Source organism: Penicillium cataractarum, assembly GCF_028827025.1.
Source record: "Penicillium cataractarum strain IBT 29864 chromosome Unknown utg000009l, whole genome shotgun sequence".
Taxonomy (NCBI): domain Eukaryota; kingdom Fungi; phylum Ascomycota; class Eurotiomycetes; order Eurotiales; family Aspergillaceae; genus Penicillium; species Penicillium cataractarum.
The window spans coordinates 4,228,038-4,252,963 of record NW_026622745.1 but is presented as its reverse complement, the minus strand read 5'-3'; the positions used below and the strand labels follow the sequence as shown (position 1 = coordinate 4,252,963).

Here is a 24,926-nt window from a genome sequence, read left to right as displayed (position 1 = left end):
GCGGAGGAGAAAAGAGGACAGTTTCAACAATCCCAGCTTTTGAATCCGGCGCCTCGGCAGATTCATCTAAACAGCCGATAGCTAACTTGGAAAATCAGTGCCTATTCAGTGCTATCTCGTTCTTACCTTCCCCGCCCGTCCCGTCCTGGACGGGTGGACTCCCTGAGTGGCTTGTTAGTGAGTCCGTGGGGCCCGCTAGCTTTAGATTCCAACCTATCTAGCGCCTCGCCCGTCTCAGTGTCCACGCCAGTTGCAGATTTCTGATATACTTAACCCCGCACACCAATTGATTGGTTCGATAATCATGGGCAATCTTGACCAAATCCATACCATATATCCGAGAAGTACAGTCCACGCGGAGTGCCGGTGATATGGCCCGGTATAAAGTGCGAATCGGCCCCTTCTTGAAGTCTGTAATAAAAACATATTAGGAATAAACCTAGCAACAAGATGAGCGAACCTGCGGTAGTCGAAGTGCCTGAGCCGCATATACAAAAGCTCGCAACGGCAGAGGTAGCTGAGCCCAAACCAACCCCATCGAAGGAACCAGACTCCCGAAACGCAACAATCCCAAATGCAGAGACTCCCAATGCAATCAAACCAGATGCTACACTTGAAGAATCCGGTCGGGGATACTCCCGAATGTCCATGGTAATGATGGTCGTCTTCAGCGGTCTGGCCATTGGCTCGGACGGCTTCAATGCATCTATCATCGGTAACATAGAATTATTAATGGAAGTCATCTATCCACAATCTCTAACGACCGCGGTCGCGGCTCGCCTATCAAATGCTTTCATGGTCGGCATGATCATCGGGATGCTATCATTTGGATATATCTCGGACAAGCTAGGTCGGAAAACGGGTGCCGTGCTTACAACCACCATTTTGGTCCTCGGTATCGCACTCAGTGCAGGTGCCAGCGGTCTCACTGATGACGGGATGTTCTGGATGTTGATTATCGCCAGAGGCATTGCAGGAGTTGGTGCAGGGGGGTAAGCTTACTTTCCCAAAGCTCAACATAATATAATTCCTCACCTAACAACTTTTTAGAGAGTACCCCGTCGCCGGTGCAGGTGCAGCAGAAGCAACCGACGAAGCTCCCGGTGTGCGCAAGCGTAGGGGCTTTATTTTCGCCATGATTGGAGATCTTTCAGCGTCGCTAGGATTTGCTTTTGGTGCATTGGTGCCATTGATACTACTTCTTTGCTTCCACCAGCAAGTTAGGCACTATGAAGCTGTGTGGCGTGTATCTCTGGCAATGGGTGCCATCGCCCCTCTTTCGATCTTCTGGTTTCGGTATCGAATGGTCGTCAGCTCTGCATATCGTAAGAGCTCAATGAAAAAGCAGCCAATCCCATACTGGCTAGCGATCAAAAAATACTGGAGGTCATTGCTCGGGGTGTGTGGTTCTTGGTTCATGTGAGTGTTTCCCTTATCACAGCAGATATTCCGGGCTGACCAGGTCTGGCATTTTAGCTACAACTACATCTCGTATCCGTTCGGGCTTTTCTCTTCGACCATCGTGGGTAGAGTGAACCCTTCGTCTTCCCTTGCCCTTACCATGGCGTGGGGAACATTGATAAATTGCTTCTACATTCCGGGGGCATTCATTGGAGGTATATTGTCCGATCGAATTGGTCGTAGGCGCACCATGGCACTGGGATTCTTTCTTCAAGCCATTCTTGGCTTTATCCTGGGTGGCGCGCTGGGGCCAATTCAAACGAAACTGCCTCTCTTCATTGTCTTGTATGGCGTCTTCCTTACTCTTGGCGAGGTTGGCCCAGGTGCTACTATTGTTCTCACTGCGAGTGAGAGCTTTCCCACTGCCCTCCGTGGCCATGGAGTGGGTATGGCTGCGGCTTGGAGCAAGGCTGGTGCTGCTATTGGAACCCAAGTATTCAAGCCTATTCTAGCCAGCTGGGGGAATGATGAACTCCATGGTACTCAAGCTGTGTTTCTGATAGGATCAGGATTTGCCATGCTGGGGGCTTGTCTGGCGTGGTTCGTTCTTCAGGACAGTAATAAAATTCTGGATCATGGCGACCAGGACTGGAAGGACTATCTGACAGCTCATGGTTATACGAACATTGAGTGGGGTATTCAGGATCAGCCGGTCATGGCGGAAACTAAAGTTGTGGACTAGAAGGTCATTGATATCTGCTATGCTTGCGGATAGAATTTCTGATTTTCTGAAACAGTCTAATGCGCGAGTTAGCAAAGATTATGGAAATAGGAAAAGGAAACATGACTATTCTTATCAACCTGTACCGGTGCGATTTAGCTCAGCGGGCCGGCATATTCACTCTAGGATGCTTCAAGAAGCGCATTGAGAGGCGGCCATAACTTCTAGCATACCAGCGAATGCCGTCGTAGCCATCCGTATAGACGCAATGTCAATTCTTTCACTGACAACCCACGTCACCTCGGAGAGAACTCAGTAGTCTAGATTCCTGTCTTTGTGCGTATTTTAGACTCGATTAGACCATCTTCTTTATTGGAAATCTTAGGTGCTAGGATTCGGAACGTTGTCTTTTCTGGCTCGCCTCTAGTTGTAATTAAGCAGAGCCTCAAAGTAAAATTATCAGCTCGTGGTACATGAATTAGATGTGAAATGAAGTTTGGAGGTCAGGGCAAAGCATTTGAAGGACGCATCCATTCAGAGCATGAGATTTCTCGACCGAATTAGTGCCTACGGGCTAGCCAATGGACGTTCTCGATATTAGCATCGATGCTGGCCCTCGCATTCACCAATGTCTATAGGCAGAGCCTTGGCAGGCTAGACTAGGGCAGATTATGCTTTCCATGAAACACCAAGACAGTAACCCGGGTGGAACACAGTCAAACACATTGTCGTGATAAGGATCATCGCTCCTTCGAGGATCATGAAGGCAACCTCATTACCAGCCAGCTTGCTTTGGAACCCATCCCGAAGCTCCGCAACTCGGAACACGGAGCGAATAAATATCGCGATAGTCGCAACTAACAGGCCTGACATGAAACAAATCTTAGCAATGGTTGTAATCCTTGGCTTTCTTGGGGCACTCACTGATCAAAAACCATTTCCAGCGCTTACCTTGCATCGCAGGCGAAGTTGGGAAAAGGCCGTTACGGCTAACACGCCACGTATAGTCCAGTGCACACCCAAGGAAAACCAAAAGTGAAACAACTTGAAGAGCCAGACCAGCAATCATAATGTTGACACCGGTATCCTGCATAGATTTTGCTTGTTGACTTGTTCCACCCGTAGTCGCCGTGATTGCTCCTCCTGCAGCCTGGAGAACCAGACACAAAATGTCACTTGTGATGAAAATAACTGCGAATGCTTTGGGTTTGATTCTCGAGAGCGAAGAATCATAGATATTGATAATCCGATAGAAACAAAGGTAAATCACAGCGCTGATAAAGGCCGGGGCAATTGTCAAACAGACGAGGTATCTGTTAATCAGATCAGTACATATTTACCGTCAGGTTTGGGCATTGCGTGTACTAGCAATGCATACAGTAAACTTACTGTACAAAGTTGTTAAACGAGAATGGGTCAGCGTGTAGTTGAAGTCGACCCGCGTAACCAGTTATTTCAAGCACAAGGCCTCCGCCCATACCCACAAGATAGCTCCAGGTCTTATAGCGACTGCTCAAAATAATCTGGGCAACAAGTAGAATTGCAAATACTGCCAGGAAAAAGGTATTTGCACCCACATTCGGTCGATAGTGAATCATGGCATCGGACATTAGGCATGTTTGTAACGTGCATGGAACATAAGCTTGTGTGTCGTTCGACATGATGGCTGACGATCGGAATTGAATTTCAACGAGGGATTGATGGAATCGCAAAGAAATTCGTCGTGGCCATCTTGGTCCTCTGGGTCCTCTGGTTTTATATACTTATTAAAAGACTTCGTATCACTTTCCAAACACTGTCGAGCCACAGTTGCAGGTTCAGGCAACCGAATTGAGCAGCATATTCAAGGTGAACAAGTTACGTATTCCAAATGCTACCCTGGAAACACTATCACTAGCGCTTGCCTCGATCACAAAGCAAACGTTCAGTGCTATGAATAGTTCGCTTTAAGGGCACTCGCGCATGATTCTTTCCCAATTTAGCCTAACACTGAAACACGCGGGAATCTGTCACTTAAGGCCAAGGAAAATACTATGCTATCAAAAAATTCAACGCCCTGGTACGGCGGCTGTCCAGTCAGGGGCAGCAAATCCCCCATTTCCTAAACTTGGTCGATGAGTCCTTATTCTCGCACGAGATACCCAATCATTATTCTAAAAGAGCGATTTTCGGAGAGTCTACTGGGGCTATGACGCGCTCTAGACCACGCCTAATTGATCAATCATTCAGGCCATCATTTCAAGTCCATTTCGTTAGCAATTTTCCTTCATGTCAACATTTATTTTCATACTTAGTTCTCGCTTTCTCCAATGTTAAAAGAAGTGGATCTTCGTGCCGCTCGCGCTTGATTACTTCCCAAATTAGTTTAGCGTGGACCCCGAAAGTTGAAGAGTGGATTGGAAAGTCGGCTGCCTAGGATTAATTTAGCGCCACGCGATTGGTTATGGACAATGAAAGTGAGTCCATTTGAAAGGCGACTAAGTGCCTTCATTAACAGAAAGGACTCACTCGCCAATCTTCCATCAATAAACACAGGCGAGCTTCGAAGCAGTTGAAACATCCGACGTTAAACTCAAGTGCCAAAATGCCCCGGAAACGCGCACTGGGTCCTCTTGACCAACGCAGGAAGGTCATACGCTGCGAAGCTTGCGCAGCCCGGAAAACAAGGGTAAGACCATTGCATGCCCTGTATGGCATGTGCCGTTGCTGATATAGGAGAGCAGTGTGCAGGTGGATATCCCTGTGAAGCCTGCATTCGCACAGGCAAGACTTGCCGAAAACAGAGCAGTGGCTTTTCAAAGGCAGTTTTCGTCTTGTACAAGGAGACCGAAGGGACTCTAATGCCAGCGCAGGTGATGGCAAATAACGAGACTATCTTCGTGGATTGCTTCTTTGCCTTTCTAGGCCGCAATCATTTTGTCTATCATACAGAAGTATTGATCGAGGTGCTCCTGCCCTTAGTGAACAAGTCTACTCTGTTGAGCGCTGTAATCAGCGCTATAGGTGCTTTGGATGCTTCACGTCATGGTTCTTGCAGCACTTATACCAAAAACGGAAATCCTCGGGCTTTAGCGTATAAGTCGTACGCCTCTTCGATCGAGTCTTTAAAAACGGAATTGCTGGGCTCGGAGGTCTCTCGACGGGACGACGTTCTTTGGGCGACGTTTTTCCTCGGATTGTTTGAGGTATCTCTTCCCATCTGTTGCAAAGGCGGCTCTTCAGGCTGACCAACTTGAAACTATAGCTTATGGTCGATTCATCCGGAGATGGCTGGGCGAAACATATGCTATATGGTACATCTCAGCTTTTGCAGGCTGCGGGGCCTAATCAAGCAATTTCCCATTCACGCAAGGCCTTCCTTGGCATTTTTAAGATATTTGAAGCAAACCGAGCAATCCTTTATAGCGAAGAAACCATTCTATCTCGCCTTGACTGGACCTCAGCATATCAAATGAACGCCCACATACCTTTGCATGATTGGGACAGTCTAGGTCCAATCTCATCGATAATGGTCCAGATATCAACCTTTAATAACCGGTATGCAGCAGCTAACCTTTGAATAATCTTTGCCCCACTAACTTCTTCGTTTCCAGATTCTTTAATTATATACCAAAAGTTGCAAGTTTTGACATACGGGATCCGATCTTGGACCACCTCGGCTTCGAGGCCTTTGGAATCCAGAGGGATTTATTCGAATTGCATGGCCAAATCACAAACTCGAGTCTTGGAGACCCACGGAACTTGCATTTCCGTCAAGCATTGCCATACTACCACGCCACGTTACTCTTTCTTTTTAACACGTTTGACTATTATGGCTGCTGGAATCTAGATTATTCTCCCTACCTGTCCAGGGATGACATTGGCCAGCACGTGGACCAGATTCTCCATCAGGCTGGAATTCTACTCAATTCACATGGTGAATCTGGTATACTATTAATCTTCCCACTTCGGGTTGCTGGGACACGTGCAGAGACTGATGACCAGAGATCTGCCGTTCTGGTACTGCTGGATTGTATCTTCAAACGTGGATTTATTGTCGTGAACAGAATCAAAGACGATCTCCATCAATTTTGGGATTGGAAAGATAGATCAGGCACTTTTCCAGGAGGATTATAATTACAATAGAAAAGTTTCAGCATTGGGCCCAGTGACTTTCCCAATTTGGTCATAATCGAGCGCGGTAGTAGTGCCCCACAATTATTTAGGCATCTAATATGTACAGCCTCGATTGATGATCGCCGCTCTTGGAAGACCCTCATTAGAGGTAACAAATCAAGCATATATACAGGGACAATGGTCAGTCTGAGTGATCTGCAAAAAGCAGAAAGAATTCACACCGTTGTCTTGGATCAACCTACCTCTTCTATCACTGGCACTCGATCTACTATGAAGCTCCTGTGGACTCTTTCTTTCTCCCTAGTGGCTCTGGCCGCCTCCATCCAGTCGACAGACTCATCCTGTGATGACTTTCCTACCTCGACGCTCGAATTCACTAGCGAGTTTCAGCAGCCAAAGCCGCCGCTAGTGAAGCCTGAATTCCAAACGAGTTTCATTCAGCACAAGTGGTACACGATTCGATCTTGCCGTTAGCATGAAATTTTACTAAAATAGACAAGGAACAACAACCTCTCCCATATCACTTCGGGCTATATTTACTTTTCCCCCTCGCAGAATCTCGTCCGTGCCGATGAGGCCTACGACGGGGGCCTGGCGTCCTCGATCTTCGACTACTCGAAAACTAACAAAGAGGGTTTGGTCCTGAACAAACTCACCTCGTATGAGGTCAATAGTACCGATCCTACCGTGTGGATGGGCTATGTCATGTCCAATTATCCTCTTTTCACCGAGGACTTCTTGATTCGAGGTGATGCTGTGTTCGGTGGACTGGTGAAGAGGAACTTGCTAACGAAACATGTTGCATCTGTCAGTTCAAGCAGCCATTTCCTTTCTCATGCAAGGCACGCTAACAAACTCCAGTGGAATCTCATGTACTCATCAATTCCGGTAACTGTTTTCGTGGACGCTTGCGGTGTGGTTGTTGGATATGACTACTTTTCTCCCGGCCTTCGGACGAGAGTCGTGACAGACTTTTTCAACATTGCTATTGGCCCAGTTAAAGTGTGACATACTACGGATCCTCGTGTTTGTCACTTGACTGAAGGCTCGAGGTTGGTTTCTGTCGATGGGTCTATGCTATAAACAGAGCTAGAATGAAGAGTGCCAGTTTTCGAATGTTCCGAGGAATTTTAGAATGCCCGATGTGATTTCATTCGCCTGTCAAACAGTTCATCAAATTGTGATCGGTACCTCTTCCCAGATCAGTATAGTTATTCATCAGCTTCTGTAGTTATTTGTAAGTAGGTAGCAGTCGAGAATCAGGCAGGAATGAGGCAGGAATGAGGCGCCATGGCCGCTTTCATGTTATTCCAGACCGCCAAAAATGATTACATAATTACTGCCGTCACGAGAAATCCAAGGCGGTGAAGCTGGTGATGTCACTGGTGTCCGCCTCAAGCTCTCGTCTTTAACGAGGTGGCTGATCGACCATACTAAAATTAACCTCCAGCATTCAAAATGGGAGGTGGAAGCCAATTTCCCTCGGATGGAGGCTCTCATGGAAGCCCCACAACATCCTCAGTCCCAGGACAGAATGACTATCTACACGCGGTGGTCGATATGGGCAGGTACGCCGATCTTTAAGAGCGCGAACCCAAGTCCGTTAGCCCAATCATTGACCCCTCCATCTCTCTTCCTTCGGCAACAGTAATGGTATCCGATGCTCGATTTCCGAGCTCACCTCCCCAACTACTCGCATCATCCCTACAGTCCACTTCCATCGCGTCAATGTCTCCCTCTACGAGGCACAAACCGATCCCGCGACCGGTACTCGCATCCCTATTTCTCAACATGTGATCGACCGAGTGGTCAGCGCTATCGTGCGGTTTCAAATCATCTGCGTGGAGCTTGGAGTACCAGCTTCTAACATTCGCATTATCGCGACCGAAGCAACCCGGACAGCAATCAATTCCGCTGCGTTCACCGACGCGATTTACAAGGAAACGGGGATTGAGGTCGAGCTTCTACGGAAGGAGGATGAGGGGATCATCGGCGCATGGGGTATTGCTAGCAGCTTTTCCGACGTGGAAGGGCTGGCTCTGGATCTTGGGGGTGGAAGTATGCAGATGACTTGGATTATCTCGCATGCGGGCAACGTGCGCATCAGCCCCCAAGGCGCAGTGAGCTTCCCCTACGGAGCTGCCGCACTAACCCAGAAACTGGCCGACTTGAAGCGAGGGAAAAGCGATGACGATGCTGAAAAGGCAAAGGAAGAGTTCCGCCGCGAGATGGCGAACAACTTCCGCGCTGCATTTGATCGCCTCGAAATTCCGGAGAGCCTCCTAAAGAAGGCACGCGAGCAGGGTGGATTCCCCTTGTACTTGTCTGGCGGAGGGTTTCGTGGCTGGGGCTATCTCTTGCTTTACTTGCATCAAACCCGCGGCCAGAATTATCCCATTTCCATCATCAACGGATACACTGCGCCCAAGGCGGATTTCGAAAACACCGATGCCCTCAAGGAAGTGGCTCGTACAGCAGACGAGATCTTCCGCGTTTCTGATCGGCGCCGTAAGCAGGTTCCGTCTGTCGCGTTCCTGGTCAAAACACTTGCCGAATCTTTGCCGCATGGGATCAAGGAGGCGCATTTCTGTCAAGGAGGTGTGCGAGAGGGTGTTTTGTTCCGAGAAATGCTACCAGTGGTCCGTCAACAAGATCCCTTAGAGGTTGCGACCGCTCGATACGCGCCTTCGTCGGCTCAGGCAATCGCCGCATTGATGCTGGCTGCTCTACCCCGACCGAAGGATTCGCATTCAGTTCCATCCACAATCAGCGTGCACGTGGTCCAGGCATTTGCCAATGCCCTCTACGTGCATGCCTCGATGGCCAAGGAACTCTCCTCCAGTGCAGCTCTGTATAGTACAAGCACTGGCATCCTCGCCTCGACTCATGGTATCCCTCATTCTCAACGGGCTCTGCTAGCGCTGATGCTCCAGGAGCGGTACGGTGGAGAACTCCCACCACGCGATGTGGACCTCAAATCCCATCTCCAGGGGCTTCTCACTCCAGAGGAAGTCTGGTGGACTCGCTACCTTGGCAAATTCGGCCTAATTCTTGGCCAACTCTATCTAACCGGTTCGATTGATACTTCCAAGCCCCGTATTGTCCCCTCTGCCGAATGGGTGACGGAACTGGGCAAGAAAGGGAAAAAGGATGGGATTGAGTTGAAAATTGCCATTCAAAAAGTTGCATACGATCCGACCCATTTGAAGGGGGAATTGGAGCACGATTTGCGGAAGCTCGAGAAGGTAGGAAAACGCAAGAATTGGATTGGGGGGAGACATGGCTGGGGAATGAAAATTCTGGTGTCTGTGGAAGAGGAGGATCTTCTGGTCGTTTAGCCCTCCAGCTTACGGCTTCACACTGACCAGATCGCCTCTTTGTGGATAACATCCCGTCCTACAGTACATCGTGCTGTATTTTCGCACTGCGTGCTACTTTCTGTCATCATTCTATGGAGCATTGTCATGGGCAAAGATTGTTTACTATACCATCATACCCTCATGGGCTCCTGGTTATATTCGTGTTATTATGTGTCATGATCATGATTCGCAGAATCGGCGTTGGCATTAAACAGGCAAAACATACGACCTCATTCAAGATTCTTGCATCTTTAGCCCCTTTTTATCCTTCTACGGAAGAAATCGCGCGTCGAGATCCACCAAGTGGGCACCATCTTTCCTGTGCGTCGGAGAACTCAGAACTGCTGACGTTCAGCTCTTGGAGGACCCTGATTCCCTTGGCGAACGGACCGTGCACACTATCTCATTGTATTGCACTGAGTGCAGAGTACCATGGCCAATTCCAAAAGTCATGACGAAACGCTCATGAGCTATGCGAGTATTTACTTAGGTAGACCACCATACCGAGTTCAATTCGAAGCTTCTATGAGAAAAAAAAGCCGGTTCACAGACCCAGAAAAATGTTTCACTGACCAGGCAGACGTGAAAAGGCTGCCAATGGGTTGCTAGTAAGTGGACCCTTTATTGAAGCTTTCGTGCTCCACTTCGCCTTGTAGGGCTGAACCCGATTGCGAACTCGCGAGAAAACCACGGCGGCTGACCGAGTCGGCACCCGGAAAGGGCAAACGGAAAGTTTCCATCATGTCGGACGATCTTATCTGATGCGACATATTTATCTGATCCGTCTGCCGGGTCTTCTCCAGCATTCTCTTCCTGCGCTCTGAACGCTGCTACTCTCGCCATGGCAGAGGCCAAGGAGGTTGATGTTCTTGAAAAACATGCTCAGGATGACCATCAGTCTGATGCCGGTAAGAATATTTCCCTAATTTCCAGACTTCTGCATATTTTCCCCGGGCTTTATCTACGTCCAGGTTCTAACATGCATCCCTATCGATTCAGACTCTCAGGTCGATGTCCTCCGAGCAGCCGGTATAGGCATCGATGAGGATGACCCAACCGAACCAATTCTCACTTTACGGATGTGGGTGCTCGGAATCGGCTTTTGTATCGTCGCGAGTGGCCTGAATACGCTATATACCCTCCGAACGCCCTCTCTCACCATCTCTGCCTCGGTGGTTCTTCTGTTGGCCTACCCGCTGGGAAAGCTTTGGGAAAAGCTAGTGCCTAGCTGGAATGTTCCACTTGGGAATTGGTCTTTCAACCTTAACCCTGGCCCCTTTAATACGAAGGTCAGTCATTGAGTGAATAATAGAGAGAACACGATTTGCAATTGCTAAACCAATCCATCGACAGGAACATGTTCTCATCTACGTCATGTCAAACCTCAGTATCTATGTTCGCCTAGGGGCTGATGTCTTGACCGAGCAGCAGATGTTCTACGGTTATAAAGCCGGATGGGGATTCCAAGTATTGATTACCCTTGCCACTTTCCTGGTTGGTTTCTGTCTTGCGGGCCTGTTTCGTGCTATCGTGGTAGTTCCCAAAGAACTCATCTGGCCCGGTGTCCTTGGCGTCACTGCTCTTACCACTACCCTGCACAATATTGGCCAGGGTAAAGTGCAAGAGAGGTAAGCGTTCTTTTACTCTGCATCCGCAACGCCGACGCGTCTCTTAAACTCTTGTCATAGCTATAATACTTGGAAAATCTCTCGCTATGCATTCTTTACCATCACCTGCTGCATCTCGTTCTGTTGGTACTGGTTTCCAGATTTCATCTTTCCAGCTCTCAGCTACTTCAGTTTCCCTTGTTGGATCAATCCGACCAACCCCGTCGTCAATCAGCTGTTCGGCATGAGCTCTGGAATGGGACTTATACCCATCACATTTGATTGTACACACTCCGTCCTGTCGGTGGAATTATAAACTAACAACCCAAATAGGGAGCCAAATCTCTTATGTCGGATCACCACTGCTGATTCCATCATGGGCAATTCTCAATGTTTTCGTATCTCTGGTGTTCTGGATTTGGATCGTGGCTGTCGCTTGTTATTACACGAATGTGTGGAGCACAGGGTATCTTCCCTTTCAGAGCTCTAAAGGTAGGGCAACCATCATTGCTATCCTCCGTGTTGTAACCTCGCACCTAATGATGAATCTTAGTTTACGATAACACTGGAAGTGTATACAAAGCATCCAAGATTGTCAACAAGGCTTCCGGGTATACACTGGATGTCCAGAAATACCTTGCATATTCCCCCGTTCGTTAGATCCTATGTCTCACTGTTACGCAGGCTCCCCAAACTTACCAGACATCTAGGTCTACATGCCGATTACGTATGCCTTGAATATGTTCGGCCTATCCTTTGCTACACTGAGTGCCTTGTTGGTCTGGGTCATTCTCGAACATCGCCAATCTATGGCTGATGCTGCTAAGAGGGTTCCCAAACTAGTGATGGAATCTCTCCCTGGTCGGTCCAAATCCGAAGGTCAGGACGAGACTGGGGCGCCCGATGTCCCGATTTGGTGGTATCTCGTTGGCTGTGCGCTTGCTTTGTTCATGTCTATTTTTGCGGTGGAGTATTGGGATGTCGAGCTTCGCTGGTACGGAGTTCTGTTGGCATGCGCCGTTGCACTCGTCTTCTACCCTCCAGTATGTCACCCACATCGACGTGCATTGGACACCGTTACTTCGCTAACATATTTTTCTTTCTCTTTTTCAGCTGGCCATTGTATACGCAACATCTAATCTGAAGATCAACATTGATATTTTTTGCAGAATTGTTGCAGGATTTGTCTTTGAGGGCAAAGTCCTGGCCAATATCTGGTTCTTTGATCTCGGGTATATCACCACTATCAAGGGACTGTATTTCGCTCAGGACATGAAGCTTGCCTACTACTGCAATGTGAGAAGTTCCAACCGCCTGTGGGACCCGATTCAGACGGATGAGGCTAACACTTTTTATTCAATTCCAAGATTCCACAACGCAAAATCTTCCTTGTGCAATGTGTGGGCATGATCGTTGGGACCCTTTCCTCTCTTGGAGTTCTGAATTGGGCTCTCAATCATATCAGCGGAGTCTGCACAAGCGCCGCCGTGAATGGTTTCAGCTGCCCATACTCCAGCACCCACTTCAACACATCACTCATCTGGGGTGCGATCGGCCCACGTCGCTATTTCTCAAATCAGATTGGCTACCACGCTCTTCTGTACTTCTTCATCATCGGTGCTATCCTTCCAATCCCCGTCTACTTCCTGAGTCGCCGGTATCCCAACTCACTTTGGAAGCGAGTCCACATTCCGTTGTTCCTTGGTGGCTTGAATTACCTACCACCTGCGACTGGAATGAACTACGGCAGTTGGGCGATTGTGGGTCTAACCTTCGGTTGGCTCATCCGAAAGCGGGTTCATAGCTGGTGGAGCAAATATAACTTTGTGCTCAGCTCTGCCTTGGACTCCTCCGTGGGAATCGCAGGCGTGGTCATTTTCTTGACCGTTTACTTCACTGGGGCAAGCGATCATTTCAGCTGGTGGGGCACAGAGGTTTACCAAGTAAGTGCATCATACGCTCTTTCAAATTCGAGAATCTTTTGCTAATTTTTTTCCCAAGAACACCTGTGATTGGAAGGGGTGTCCATATCTCTCAGTGCCCAAGGGAGGGAAATTTGGTGTGTGAATGGCGTCTTGAAATGCCTGTGGTTCGGCAAGTAGGCGTGGCAACACTCATTATGCCGATAGATTAGAAAATAAGATTTGTTTAATCCAAGTTAGTACCTGTGAGTCAGTGGGCTTTATAGAGACATTGTTTAATTTGCGAGAGATTGTTTGCGAAATTCGACATCCATGATGAATACCCACCCGCCATAACATGAAAAGATTTCTGTTGTCCGTCTCCGTCTACAATAGAAAGCACCTCCAAGGATGGGAGGGCAATTATTAGTAGAAATTTATTAGCAGCGACACTAACCGACCGTATGCTGTGCGACCTTGATACTCGGATTAATTCTCGGATCCTCGGCCTGCTTCGGGTATTTCTCCGACCCTGTCACGTGGCGGTAATCAATCAGATAAGATTCGATTGCTGCGCCACAGCCACAAGGAGATCCTGTTGCCATCGCCAACTTTGGACACAAATGATTTAGTGAATGAAAGGGTAACTGAAACAACCTAGACTTGAATTTTAATCAGATTCCCGATCGTTTTCTTTCTCCCTGATCGCCTCTCTGGGTGGCCATTCTTGGTTTGAGAGGATTTTTTTTCGTGCTCACCACGTGGGTCCACATCCATGGATCAGTGCGATCCTCGGCACTCCCCTCTCATTCTCATCCGCATCTCCGTCCACGCCGCGTTTTCTCGCAGTTCGGCTGCCAGAGCCTGGCCACAACCATGCGATTCCTCAGATGGTTAGGCATCATTCTCAGTGCTCGTGGCGTTCGGGGAGAGACCCTTGCCAACGATGAGCTCTGTGTGACTGCAATCTTTTCCGCATACAATTACATATCCTTCCAGGGAGACCCCGCAAAGGGAATGTGGGATACACGTTGTCGGAATCCACTCAAAGTCGCTTCTATATATGCATCTTCGGAGAGATACTGCCGTGATGGGGAGCGTCTTGCTGGGCTGGCACAGCTATCGAAACTCTGCCAGGAGGTCGGTCACCGCGAGCTACTGTCGAGAGATGCTGTTGCCGAGAATTTAACTAGAGAGGCCGTTCGCGACATGAGAGTTGTGGATTACTTGGAGCTTTCAAGGGCAGATTATCAACAATCACCAGTTCTTCTCTCTGCATCCTACTATGGTCGCATGTTCAATACCCTCGTACGTATCACCGAATATCGTGGCATGACATGACATATTCCCTAGAAGCTAACACTCTGTTCAAATAGGACTCTTGGCAGTTCGAAACATGGTCTCATCATGCATTTAGGTATGGAGCTTGACATGTGCACCCTTAGAACCTTGATGCATGACTGATATATATATTCCCGATAAGCTATATTGGTTACGCCTATTGGGCAGGAATATTGTCACTGGGAATTCTGTATCGCCTATGGAATTGGATGTTCTTAACCCGACAGCATCAAATTGAGTATAGCCCAGCGTCCAGCATATACCCTCCGACTGGCTCCTGGCGTCAATTATCGTTGGTGGAAAATGCCGTTCACTGGGTTTCAACACACCTGATTATCCCGGCTCCACTCGCTGGTCGAGGACGCCGTTTACTCAGCTGTACATTTACCACGCGAGCAGAGGCCATTGTCGTAGCAGGCTTTTGGCTACTGAGCCTTATACTAAGTGTAGTTGGCTATCGAACTTTTCCTGGGAATATTTAGTATGTCTTGTTTGGCTTTGCTCAAAGTATCACTTCGCTAACGACCTGCAGCTGGCCCGATGTCACAAGTCAAATTTTACGCTACTCAGCAGATCGAACCGGAATCATGTCTTTCGCCAACTTCCCTTTATTGCTTCTATTAGCTGGGCGCAATAATATCTTGATCTGGGCTACAGGGTGGAGTTTTGCGACATTGAACGTTTTTCATCGCCATGTGGCACGGATAGCCACGGTACAGGCAGTGGCACATTCGGTCCTCTACTTTGTGATATGTGTACGAAGTAAGTGATGCAACTCGTGGGCTCTAGGCGGTTGCACAGCACAGAGTACTAAGCAATACGAACGGGTAGTCAACAAAGTATGGAAAGAGATGACCAAGGTTTATGTCCTGTGGGGAGTCTTGGTAAGGCTCTCAATCATGGCCCAAGCACTGGCTCCTGGATGGATGTTAACGGATAATAGGCCTTCGTACTCATGATCCTGGTATTGATCACCTCTTTGGATCGGATACGTGCTGCATCCTACGAGATGTTCATGGTCGCACACATTGTGTTCTCCGTAGCCACCCTTGTCGGTTGTTTCTAGTGGGTCCACGCCAGCGCATGTTGAGCCATCTCGTATCTGCTGACACCCGACAGTCACACCATTGTATTCGAGGGCCACGAGTATTGGCAGTATCTGTGGCCATCCGTGATAGTGTGGGCAATCGATCGGTTTCTAAGGCTCGTTCGGATAGTCTATTGCAACGTCCATGTTAGACTGTCCAAGGGCAAATTGATAAATGTCACAGAGAGTCGCATGACATACGATGAAGCAGCAGATGTCATTCGGTTGGAGGTGAATCCAGGTCTTCCAGGTTTAGAAGTCCGACCAGGGGACTACTACTTCCTGTACCAGCCATTCCGCTTTACTGGCTGGGAAAACCATCCGTTCACTGTTGGGGCTTCGAGCTATGAGGTGGATCAATCGGGAGCGCAGCTGGACATTTCTGGCAAGCCTCGCAACTCTTTCGATAATTCTCAGCTGCCGCTTCTTTCAGAGACCTTGACTGGTTGCGAAAACTTGGAAACAGGGAACGGGCTATACCAAGGATCATTGATTCCAAAATTGACCTTCTGGATTCGTCCGTATGATGGTTGGACGCAGCAGCTTCGCCAGCAATGCCTGCGTGCGCCAAATCAGCCCGTCCACGCCACCATTCTCCTAGACGGCCCATACGGACAGGGGTTCCCACTGTGGAGATATGAATCGGTGCTGATGATTGTGGGAGGCACTGGGATTGCAGCTGCGGTGCCATATCTTCAAGATCATCTCCGGCGGTGTGCCAATGGCTGCTCTAGCCCATCAAAGGAAAAGCCACGAACCAGAGAGATCGAGTTAGTATGGACTACACGACAGTCAGCCTTCATTCGTGATCTTACCGATCGTGAACTCAAACCGATGCTTGACCAGGAAGACTTCCGTGCTTCTTTCTATGTTACGGGGTCCTCGGATAGATTTCGCGAAGACTGGAATGGTCCTGGGTATACTGTCCAAATGGGTCGGCCGAATCTTCAATCGCTCATTCTGAGCCGTGCAGCTGATGCCTATGTGGCTGGAATGAAGCTGGCCATTGTGGTTTGTGGTCCAACTGGGATGGCCGACGAGGCGCGTGCGGCCACTCATCTGGCAATGCGACGAGGCTACCGGTCAACCCAGTATGTGGAGGAATCCTTCACTTGGTGAATGAATACGTCAATGGTTGTGACGTGTGCCGTGCCAACACGGTCTTTGCACGATTCTGTGTTTGCGGTGAAGATATGATGAGAGGTTCCCAAGGCATAGAATAATAGATCATGGATCCTGAGCCTCCGTAGGCCCCTTGAAAAAGAAATATCTACCACGCCCGTGGGTTACCAGTTCATCATTCGCCGGTAGATTTTGGGTTACTCAATCGTTATTGTAAGTGCTGAGCGATCGGCTTGAACGAAGCCTGGTAGAGAAGGGATATACATCGTAGCGGCGCCCGGGGAAGCTCTCTAATTATGCATGATGCAGGAGGCTGTTGCTGCACGTCCCTCCCTGCATGGATTTATTGATTTCAAATTAAGCCCCGAGTTAAGAATTGCGACCAATCGACTCGGCCCAAATGCCGGTACCTGACGTCTCAATTTCTATTCCCATAAAATAGACACCGAACACGCCATTTTTTATCCCGCTGTTGTAACAGTCAGAATAGCCGATAGCCGGTCGCGACCGTCGCTTCTACTTCAGTGTTTTTTTTTTAACTTGTCTTCATTAGCCTTTGATCTCTAGCGGACGATCGCCCGCCCCCAGATTCACTAATTTAGCAACTTAAATGCTTGATAGATCACATCGCCGATCTCTCCAGGAATGAAAAACAATTGCCGCCGCTCAAAAGCAAAAATGAAAAAATTATTGCATCTCGAGAGCTGATCTTAATCTTGACATGCTCTTGCCAATAGTACCCAGCCATGTCGCCTCCCCACAGTTCGTGTTTAGGCAGCCTCGCATCCACCTTATGCTGGGATCTGGATCTTCGCGATGTTTGCCTGGGGGGATTATTACACAGTTTTAGCCAATCGTCCAAATATTCCGTCCTGCGTGCAGCCGCCTCTCCTGGTTTTTCTGCGATCTGCAGGGACCATAGGGCCTGGTTCCTGCAGCCGCATTCCCCGGGTTGAACATGTCGTTGCTGGTCCTCTTGGCGAAGCAAGAGGGAGCTGTGCAGGAACCCTGTTTTACTTCGTCCAACTCCGCATCGAGCAAGAATCTACACTTGCCACCAGCAGGGTCGTCAACACTATCGACTTCTCTGGCGCACGGTGTGAGATCAAGGGCGTCCAGCTGAACAAAAGCACATCTGCATTGATGGTCAAAGTACGGTATACACCAACTGAAGGGATTTCAAAGGGGTTCGGGCACGATGGAGGACGAATATAAAAGAGATCGGATTTCCAGTCTAAATCTATCTTTCCATCCTCAAGCTCATCACTCTTCGAATCATCCATTCTTTCCCAAAAGACTTTCAGTCGCCTATCCTTTAATTAATCACTTTACGTGTTTATCATCCAATCCATCAAAATGAAGTTCTTCGCCACTGCTCTCCTCTTCGCTGCCACCGCCATGGCCCTCCCCTCCGGCGGCGACTCCAGCGTCGAGTACCCCCTCGCCAAGGACGTCACCTTCGAGCAGGCCAACGCCAAGTGTGGCAATGACGCCGTCGTCTCCTGCTGCAACAAGAAGAGCACCACTGGCGATGTCACTACCCTCAACAAGGGTCTTCTTAACGGTGTTCTGGGCAATGCTCTCAACAGCGTCAGTCTCTTCGACGGCTGCAATGACCTCAACCTGAACGGTAAAAAGCTTCGCGAAAAGTCCTGAAACTTTGAATCAACATCTGACCTGTATATAGTTCCCGTCCTGAACTTGGTTCCCGTCAACGCCCAGGACCTTGTCAACAAGAAGTGCCAGCAGAACATTGCTTGCTGCCAGAACACTCGCTCCGAGGCGGTATGTCATTATTCTCACCTTTTGACTTGAAGAACCTAGCTAACAGATACTAGAACAACGACCTTGTTGGCGTTGCTCTGCCTTGCGTTGCTCTCTCTAACCTCATCTAAATGGCGCTCACGCCACCATTCCTCGAACAGATTTCTCTGTGAAGCTCACCTTGTGGAATGTCTTGGGCCTACGAGGGAAGGAGTACAATGCAGTTACGTACATATATGTACACATGAGCGTCTGGGCAAGGGCCTTTTGTTCCGGTGCACTGAGAACAGCAAATTGTCTGCTTCTCTTATGTATCATGTCGTTCGTTCTCTTCTCCTTTGTCGTCTTTTCTGGGACGTGCAATTAGTGTAATTAAAAATTATTTTAATAAAAGGTCCTTGCTATATACTGTCTTGATTTTTCATCCGCTGCACCTTATAGATATCGCTTGTTTTGTTCATCGTTCACTCTGGCATTGGAGCTTGAGCCAATCTGCAATTACCTCTCGGTTTTCACCCCACTGGTCTGGATAGAAAGTCTTACCTATTGAATTTCAAGAGGGGGCCACCACTCTCCAGGATAACATCCCTTCTTGTTCTCACCTCTGGAGGCCGAGTGAAAGCTGGCAATTCGAATTGGAATCTGACCAATGAATTTAGGGTTTGCATGACAGATCACAAGGAGTTTTTGGGAGGATATGCTCCTCTAGACCCTGCAGCTGTCAAGCCTCGCATGTACAGAACATGAACAGAACAAAACTCTGTGGAGACACGGAGTGTTTCCGCCGATACCGGGCTGATTGATTAGATCTTTGCAACCTTGTCATACTGACAATTCCCCACCGGACAGAAAAACGGTTCAACATCCGGTATAGTCGTCGCGGTGGACTAAAGCAGGGTCTCTGCAGCCCTTTTAGCACAGCTCATCCGGATCAAACCGGCAGTGATCCACATTATTGAAGCTGGCTAGGTTTGTTAGCCTTCCCCAATCACCAGCACTGAAGGTTAGCATACGGGGGAAGCAAGACTATCCCCCGTGGAGTTGCGCGTTCATGTCAACGTATTTGCAAGACCATATCGTATATGTATTTACTCCCTTTTTGCAAGTTATAATCGTTTGTGACGCCATGCAGAAAAATCTCAAAATTATCTGATCCGAGCGGGGCGCCACGAGGCCCGCCCACCGAATCCAAGTGGATCATCCCTTTCAGGTATTTTCCGGTATGTACACAGTACATCCAACTCGGATGGATGTATTACCCGTGTATACACTAATGATACTATGACAATCGAGGATTCTGACGAAAAAGTCCGGAGCGAACATCCTCACTGGGAAACTTCCTTGGCTGATCGCTGCCACTCTCCAAGAAGAACCAGGCAAATATCCACAGATGATCTCGTTCTCCAGACTGAGACAGACTCTCAACGCCTGTTCCGTGCTCAGTTCACTGCCAAAGACTGGAATATCCGATCTGGCTTCCGTCAATGTTATTCTTGGATAAGCAGGAATAACATTGGAATATGTTCAATCAACTTTGGTACGCGGAAGACTGCAAAGGGTCTTCGCCTTCGCTTCTGTGTGCCCATGACGTGGAGTGGACCCCCTCGACACGCCAAAATATTCCAGAATCGCTGCACCTTTGCGACAAATTACCTGTGAAATGTTAACTGCAGTAATAGCATACTAGCTATGTATTCTGGTACAAGTTGACGGGTGATACCGCCAACCACTTGTCCATCCTCCTCCGTATGAATCCACCCTACAATACGCCGCTCCACCACACCCGCCTATCTGATTGATCGATGGCTATCTGATCAGATACGGAGAAAATTAAATCGAAAAAAATCGAAAAAAATCACAAAATTAATGCCGCGGTATCATCGGCTCTGCTATAAGCCCACGAATGCGCTCCATCTTCTCCCGAAATCGCACACTTTCTCTTCGCTATCCCTTGGCCTACTGAGCGACGAGCTTCTACAAGCCATGGCTGTCCCCCGGAGTGTTCATCGCCTGCAGCAGACGCTGTCTCACGTTCACCCGCCACCAGCACCCCTCCAATGGTCAATGGTGGCGGGGCCAACTCAGCCGAAGCTCCTGGACATTACCCTCGGCGAACTGTTGACGTTGCAAGCGCTGCAATATGGGGACTATGAGTGCTTGGTTTTCCCATGGACGGGCGCACGATGGACTTATGCCGATCTCAAGGATGAGGCCGACCGTCTCGCGCGTGGTATGCTTGCCATGGGCATTCAAAAGGGCGATCGTGTCGGTATTATGGCCGGCAATTGCGAACAGTACATCTCGGTCTTCTTTGCGGCGGCGCGAGTTGGCGCCATTTTGGTGGTATTGAACAACACCTATACTCCGTCGGAGCTCTATTATGCTCTGAACCATACTGGTATGTTAATCATTGCCCATGGAATTGCCATAACAGAGTCTCGACTGACCACTGCAATCCCGATACAGACTGTCGCTTGCTCTTCATGACTCCTCATATCGGCCGTCACAACCTTGAGGAAGTCCTAAAAGAGCTTGGCCCCAAGCCCAAGCAAAACAACACATCGAAATGCCTGGACGAGATCGTGATTCTCCGCGGCAACTACCAGAATTTCACCACCTACGACGACGTCATCTACCGGGGCCAATCACAGGAAGCTCATGTACTACAGGATCGCGAGGCCGAGCTGCGACCCGACGACGTGTGCAACTTGCAATTCACCAGCGGCTCAACTGGAAATCCCAAGGCAGCCATGTTGACCCACCAGTACGTACTTGGAGATGACTTTCAGGGAAAACTAGAAGATCAATACTCACCAATCCTTCAATAGTAACCTTGTGAACAACTCGCGATTCATCGGCGACCGCATGAACCTCTCCTCTTTCGACATTCTCTGCTGTCCCCCTCCACTCTTCCACTGCTTTGGCCTAGTTCTGGGCATGCTGGCAGTGGTGACCCACGGCTCGAAGATCGTCTTTCCCAGCGAAACCTTTGATCCAAAGGCCGTGCTACACGCCATCTCAGACGAGAAATGTACCGCCCTGCATGGTGTCCCCACCATGTTCGAAGCCATTCTCAGTATCCCCAAGCCTGCTGGTTTTGATACCTCAAACTTGCGCACGGGAATCATCGCCGGAGCTCCAGTTCCACGTCCATTGATGAAACGACTTCTTGAGGAATTGAACATGACCGAGTATACTAGCAGCTACGGTATGAACTGCACCGTAACGATTTCTATCTCTTTCCATGCTGACACTACTCTACCAGGTCTAACCGAGGCCTCTCCTACCTGCTTCAATGCTTTCACCACCGACAGCATCCACACACGATTGACCACGGTCGGCAAGATCCTGCCCCATGCCCGCGCCAAGATTATCGATGCAAAGGGGAACATCGTCCCCATTGGCCAGCGCGGCGAGCTGTGCATCGCTGGATACCAACTCACCAAGGGCTACTGGCACAACCCCGAGAAGACGGCGGAGACCCTCGTCACCGACGCCGACGGTGTGACCTGGCTGAAGACGGGTGACGAAGCTTCCTTCAACGAGCAGGGCTACTGTAGCATCACCGGTCGGTTCAAGGATATCATCATTCGCGGCGGTGAAAACATCTACCCCCTCGAAATCGAGGAGCGTTTGGCCGCGCATTCACACATCGAGCTGGCCTCCGTCATTGGCATTCCCGATTCCAAGTATGGCGAGGTTGTGGGTGCATTCATCCAACTCGCTGCGGGTCAGAGCCGACCGACGGATGACGAACTCCGAGCCTGGACGAGAGAGACTCTAGGTCGTCACAAAGCCCCGCAGCATGTGTTTGTCTTTGGCGAGGAGGGCGTTCCCAGCACGGTGCCCGTGACGGGAAGCGGAAAAGTGCGCAAGGTGGAGTTGCGGCAGATGGCGACGGCAGCACTGGAGCAACGAGGAGTCCAGGCGTAATGCAATGCCTTAAGAGAGCGTCTTGTCGTGCTAATACCCTATATATTTGTCTTTTCCCTGTCTAACCGTTGTTGGACTATACACGGTTCTGTCGTATAGAATGCGAATGAAAATTTTTGTACCTTTCTGTTGATCCCGCGGGGCAAATCTTATCAGATGCTATTATTCCGTGTCTTGAAATTAACGAAAACCGAATACCATACGAATAGAGGAGCCCTTGGAAATCCACTAGTAACGCTGACGAAAGCTGGGCAAATTGCGCGATTTCCTTAGCGACTTGGCGGGCCTGGCCGGTTTTTCTTCTTTTCCCTTGTGATTCCTATTTTCGGGTTAGGTCGGATTAAATGGCCTTTTTGGGTGAATCAGATTAGATGCGGATCTTGTCTGATCGAGCATCTCTGCGTGATTGGACAGATATTTCCTCGGCATGATGGTAGCGCGATATCCCTGCAATCCCACCCAACACCACGGAATTCATGTCCCATGGGTCACTAAAAGTAAATAAATTCGTACGACATTATAACCGTGATCACCCAGCTGAATTCCGTACTCCGTACGTACCCAAGGGACGCAATCCATGTATTGAATTATCGCCAGAGTACCCCACTCCCCACTGGAGCCTTTCCTGTAATATTATTTGCGAGACCTGCTGCTCATGTCACCCCGGTTAAGACCGGATCGGATCTGATAAGTTCGCACACGCGCTAAGAGTGACCAAATGTGCAAGATTTCTGTAAGGAGGTGCTGCGCCCTGTGGAACGTCACCGATGTCGCATCTGATAAGATCAATAAGATCTATGAAATTCGGGCTTGGGAGCTGCCGAGTCAGACATCCCTACCCCCTTGGCTTCTTGGCAGGCCTTGCTTATAGTAGAGTATATGATACTTGACATTCGCCGGTTTCTCCCACGCTTCCTGATCTTTTGTTCCGTTTCTGTTCCTTTTCCCTCCCCTTCTTCCTTCTCAGCTCTCTTCTGGTGTTTCCTTCGATATGCCTTCCAACGACGGCGTCCTGGCAGTTGCCCGCTCCTTTCGAGTACTAGTCATTGGCGGTTCCTATGGAGGTCTCTCCGCTGCTCTAAACCTTTGGGATCTCTCGCGCGGACGCCTGCCTCGCTTCAACTATGCTTACGAGGGCCCAGCCCCAGCTCACCGAATTCCCATTCAAACAACGATCGTGGATGAGCGCGACGGATATTGTAGGCGAATACAAATAGCTGGGCAAAGCAAGCATAAAGTATCCTGCTAACGCATCGCTACAGACCATCTCATTGGATCCCCCAAGTCACTAGCTTGTGAGAAGTTGGCAGCAGAGTCATGGACTCGATTCCAAGATATCCCGGCACTCAAATCTCCGAATTTCAAAATCATCCAGGGCAGCGTGAGCAAGGTAGATTGCACCACCAAGGTCGCCCATATTACGGATACCGCGACCAAGTCGACCATCACCGAGCCTTATGACTACCTCATCGTAGCCTCCGGACTGCGACGAGGGTATCCTACCGTTCCGAAATCCCTACGACGGGATGACTTCCTCGAGGAGGCCAGAAAACATACTGAGAGTGTGCGAAGTGCCCAAGGTGTTGTGATTGTTGGTGGCGGTACGCATCCCTTCTATGGTCGTGTCCAATGTTGATTGGAATATTTTCTTTCGTGTTGCCTAGTCAATCTAACACTTAAATCGTGGAATCGCAGGTGCTGTTGGAGTGGAGATGGCGGCCGAGTTGAAGATGCTCGAGCCACAACAAAAAGTAACATTGATTCACTCGCGAGATCGGCTTCTCTCCTCCGAGCCACTCCCCGACGACTTCGCAGAGCAGGTGTATTCCATCCTGCAAGAAGGAGGTGTTGAAGTGATATTGGGACAGCGTGTGGTTGATACCACCGCGGTTGATGTCGAGGCTGACCAGCAAATGTGGCGCTTGACGCTGGGTGATGGCCGACAGATCACAACGGGCCATGTGCTGAGCGCCATTTCGCGAACGATTCCCACATCTACATATCTACCACAACACCTCCTGGATGAAGCAGGTTATGTGAAGGTGAATTCATCGTAAGTCATGTCCCAAACTTTCTTATCAATGTCTTTCCTGGGATATTTCCCTCACACGTCAATAGATTGCAATTTTCGGGAGACCTTCCACATGCAGAGCATCATTATGCCGTCGGCGATCTTGCCGCTTGGCCTGGCATCAAGCGCTGCGGAGGTGCCATGCACATGGGTCATTATGCGGCGTTGAATATCCATCAACAAATGCTTGCTGAATGCAGTGGTGAAAAGCCCAACTTGAAGACCCTCAATGCCTTCCCAGCCGTGATTGGGTTGGCCCTTGGAACGAAGGCTGTTTCCTACACGCCGGATGAGGGGACAAAACATGGTGAGGAGCTCTTGACTAGCTTGTTTGGAGATGATATGGCGAATAGCAGTAAGTTGAATGGAGCAAGTCCAATATGTGTGGAGCTCTTGATCCCGGCAATGGCTAACTTGAATAACAGGTTGTCGTAATTATTTGAAGTTGTCGGAGGCGTGCCAGGCGTGATTACGGCTGGTGTGTTATATGATGGTTTGTCGGA

At 49.2% G+C, this 24,926-nt stretch overlaps 10 protein-coding genes across 10 annotated transcripts; 9 read left to right on the top strand and 1 right to left on the bottom strand.

Annotated features, from left to right (window-relative positions):
- Positions 1-450: 450 nt before the first annotated feature.
- N7496_012152 (uncharacterized protein) lies at positions 451-2,143 on the top strand (the record flags this gene model as incomplete). Its single annotated transcript, XM_056705065.1, has 3 exons — positions 451-992; positions 1,051-1,419; positions 1,477-2,143. The coding sequence occupies 3 exons, from the start codon at positions 451-453 to the stop codon at positions 2,141-2,143; spliced, it is 1,578 nt and encodes a 525-aa protein (XP_056551025.1).
- Positions 2,144-2,791: 648 nt separating this feature from the next.
- On the bottom strand, positions 2,792-3,783 carry N7496_012151 (RTA1 domain-containing protein; the record flags this gene model as incomplete). The annotated part of the gene is made up of 3 exons (XM_056705064.1): positions 2,792-2,988; positions 3,047-3,435; positions 3,512-3,783. The coding sequence occupies 3 exons, from the start codon at positions 3,781-3,783 to the stop codon at positions 2,792-2,794; spliced, it is 858 nt and encodes a 285-aa protein (XP_056551024.1).
- A 923-nt stretch (positions 3,784-4,706) lies between these two features.
- Positions 4,707-6,238, top strand: N7496_012150 (uncharacterized protein; the record flags this gene model as incomplete). The annotated part of the gene is made up of 4 exons (XM_056705063.1): positions 4,707-4,790; positions 4,846-5,307; positions 5,367-5,659; positions 5,716-6,238. The coding sequence occupies 4 exons, from the start codon at positions 4,707-4,709 to the stop codon at positions 6,236-6,238; spliced, it is 1,362 nt and encodes a 453-aa protein (XP_056551023.1).
- Positions 6,239-6,415: 177 nt separating this feature from the next.
- On the top strand, positions 6,416-7,246 carry N7496_012149 (uncharacterized protein; the record flags this gene model as incomplete). The annotated part of the gene is made up of 3 exons (XM_056705062.1): positions 6,416-6,687; positions 6,739-7,045; positions 7,100-7,246. 3 exons carry the CDS (start codon positions 6,416-6,418, stop codon positions 7,244-7,246), a joined length of 726 nt encoding a protein of 241 aa, XP_056551022.1.
- A 450-nt stretch (positions 7,247-7,696) lies between these two features.
- On the top strand, positions 7,697-9,576 carry N7496_012148 (putative transcription regulator (RTG2); the record flags this gene model as incomplete). Its single annotated transcript, XM_056705061.1, has 2 exons — positions 7,697-7,806; positions 7,887-9,576. The coding sequence occupies 2 exons, from the start codon at positions 7,697-7,699 to the stop codon at positions 9,574-9,576; spliced, it is 1,800 nt and encodes a 599-aa protein (XP_056551021.1).
- Positions 9,577-10,438: 862 nt separating this feature from the next.
- Positions 10,439-13,271, top strand: N7496_012147 (uncharacterized protein; the record flags this gene model as incomplete). Its single annotated transcript, XM_056705060.1, has 10 exons — positions 10,439-10,505; positions 10,597-10,886; positions 10,951-11,225; positions 11,286-11,488; positions 11,538-11,696; positions 11,758-11,855; positions 11,915-12,247; positions 12,318-12,500; positions 12,572-13,147; positions 13,206-13,271. 10 exons carry the CDS (start codon positions 10,439-10,441, stop codon positions 13,269-13,271), a joined length of 2,250 nt encoding a protein of 749 aa, XP_056551020.1.
- A 710-nt stretch (positions 13,272-13,981) lies between these two features.
- Positions 13,982-16,652, top strand: N7496_012146 (ferric reductase family protein; the record flags this gene model as incomplete). The annotated part of the gene is made up of 7 exons (XM_056705059.1): positions 13,982-14,413; positions 14,482-14,522; positions 14,589-14,927; positions 14,979-15,208; positions 15,278-15,330; positions 15,390-15,511; positions 15,566-16,652. 7 exons carry the CDS (start codon positions 13,982-13,984, stop codon positions 16,650-16,652), a joined length of 2,304 nt encoding a protein of 767 aa, XP_056551019.1.
- A 1,359-nt stretch (positions 16,653-18,011) lies between these two features.
- On the top strand, positions 18,012-18,550 carry N7496_012145 (hydrophobin family protein; the record flags this gene model as incomplete). Its single annotated transcript, XM_056705058.1, has 3 exons — positions 18,012-18,285; positions 18,343-18,440; positions 18,494-18,550. The coding sequence occupies 3 exons, from the start codon at positions 18,012-18,014 to the stop codon at positions 18,548-18,550; spliced, it is 429 nt and encodes a 142-aa protein (XP_056551018.1).
- Positions 18,551-20,285: 1,735 nt separating this feature from the next.
- Positions 20,286-22,352, top strand: sidI (putative long-chain-fatty-acid-CoA ligase; the record flags this gene model as incomplete). Its single annotated transcript, XM_056705057.1, has 4 exons — positions 20,286-20,817; positions 20,886-21,183; positions 21,248-21,627; positions 21,685-22,352. The coding sequence occupies 4 exons, from the start codon at positions 20,286-20,288 to the stop codon at positions 22,350-22,352; spliced, it is 1,878 nt and encodes a 625-aa protein (XP_056551017.1).
- A 991-nt stretch (positions 22,353-23,343) lies between these two features.
- On the top strand, positions 23,344-24,858 carry N7496_012143 (putative pyridine nucleotide-disulfide oxidoreductase AMID-like; the record flags this gene model as incomplete). Its single annotated transcript, XM_056705056.1, has 4 exons — positions 23,344-23,551; positions 23,615-23,953; positions 24,048-24,405; positions 24,471-24,858. The coding sequence occupies 4 exons, from the start codon at positions 23,344-23,346 to the stop codon at positions 24,856-24,858; spliced, it is 1,293 nt and encodes a 430-aa protein (XP_056551016.1).
- Positions 24,859-24,926: the final 68 nt, after the last annotated feature.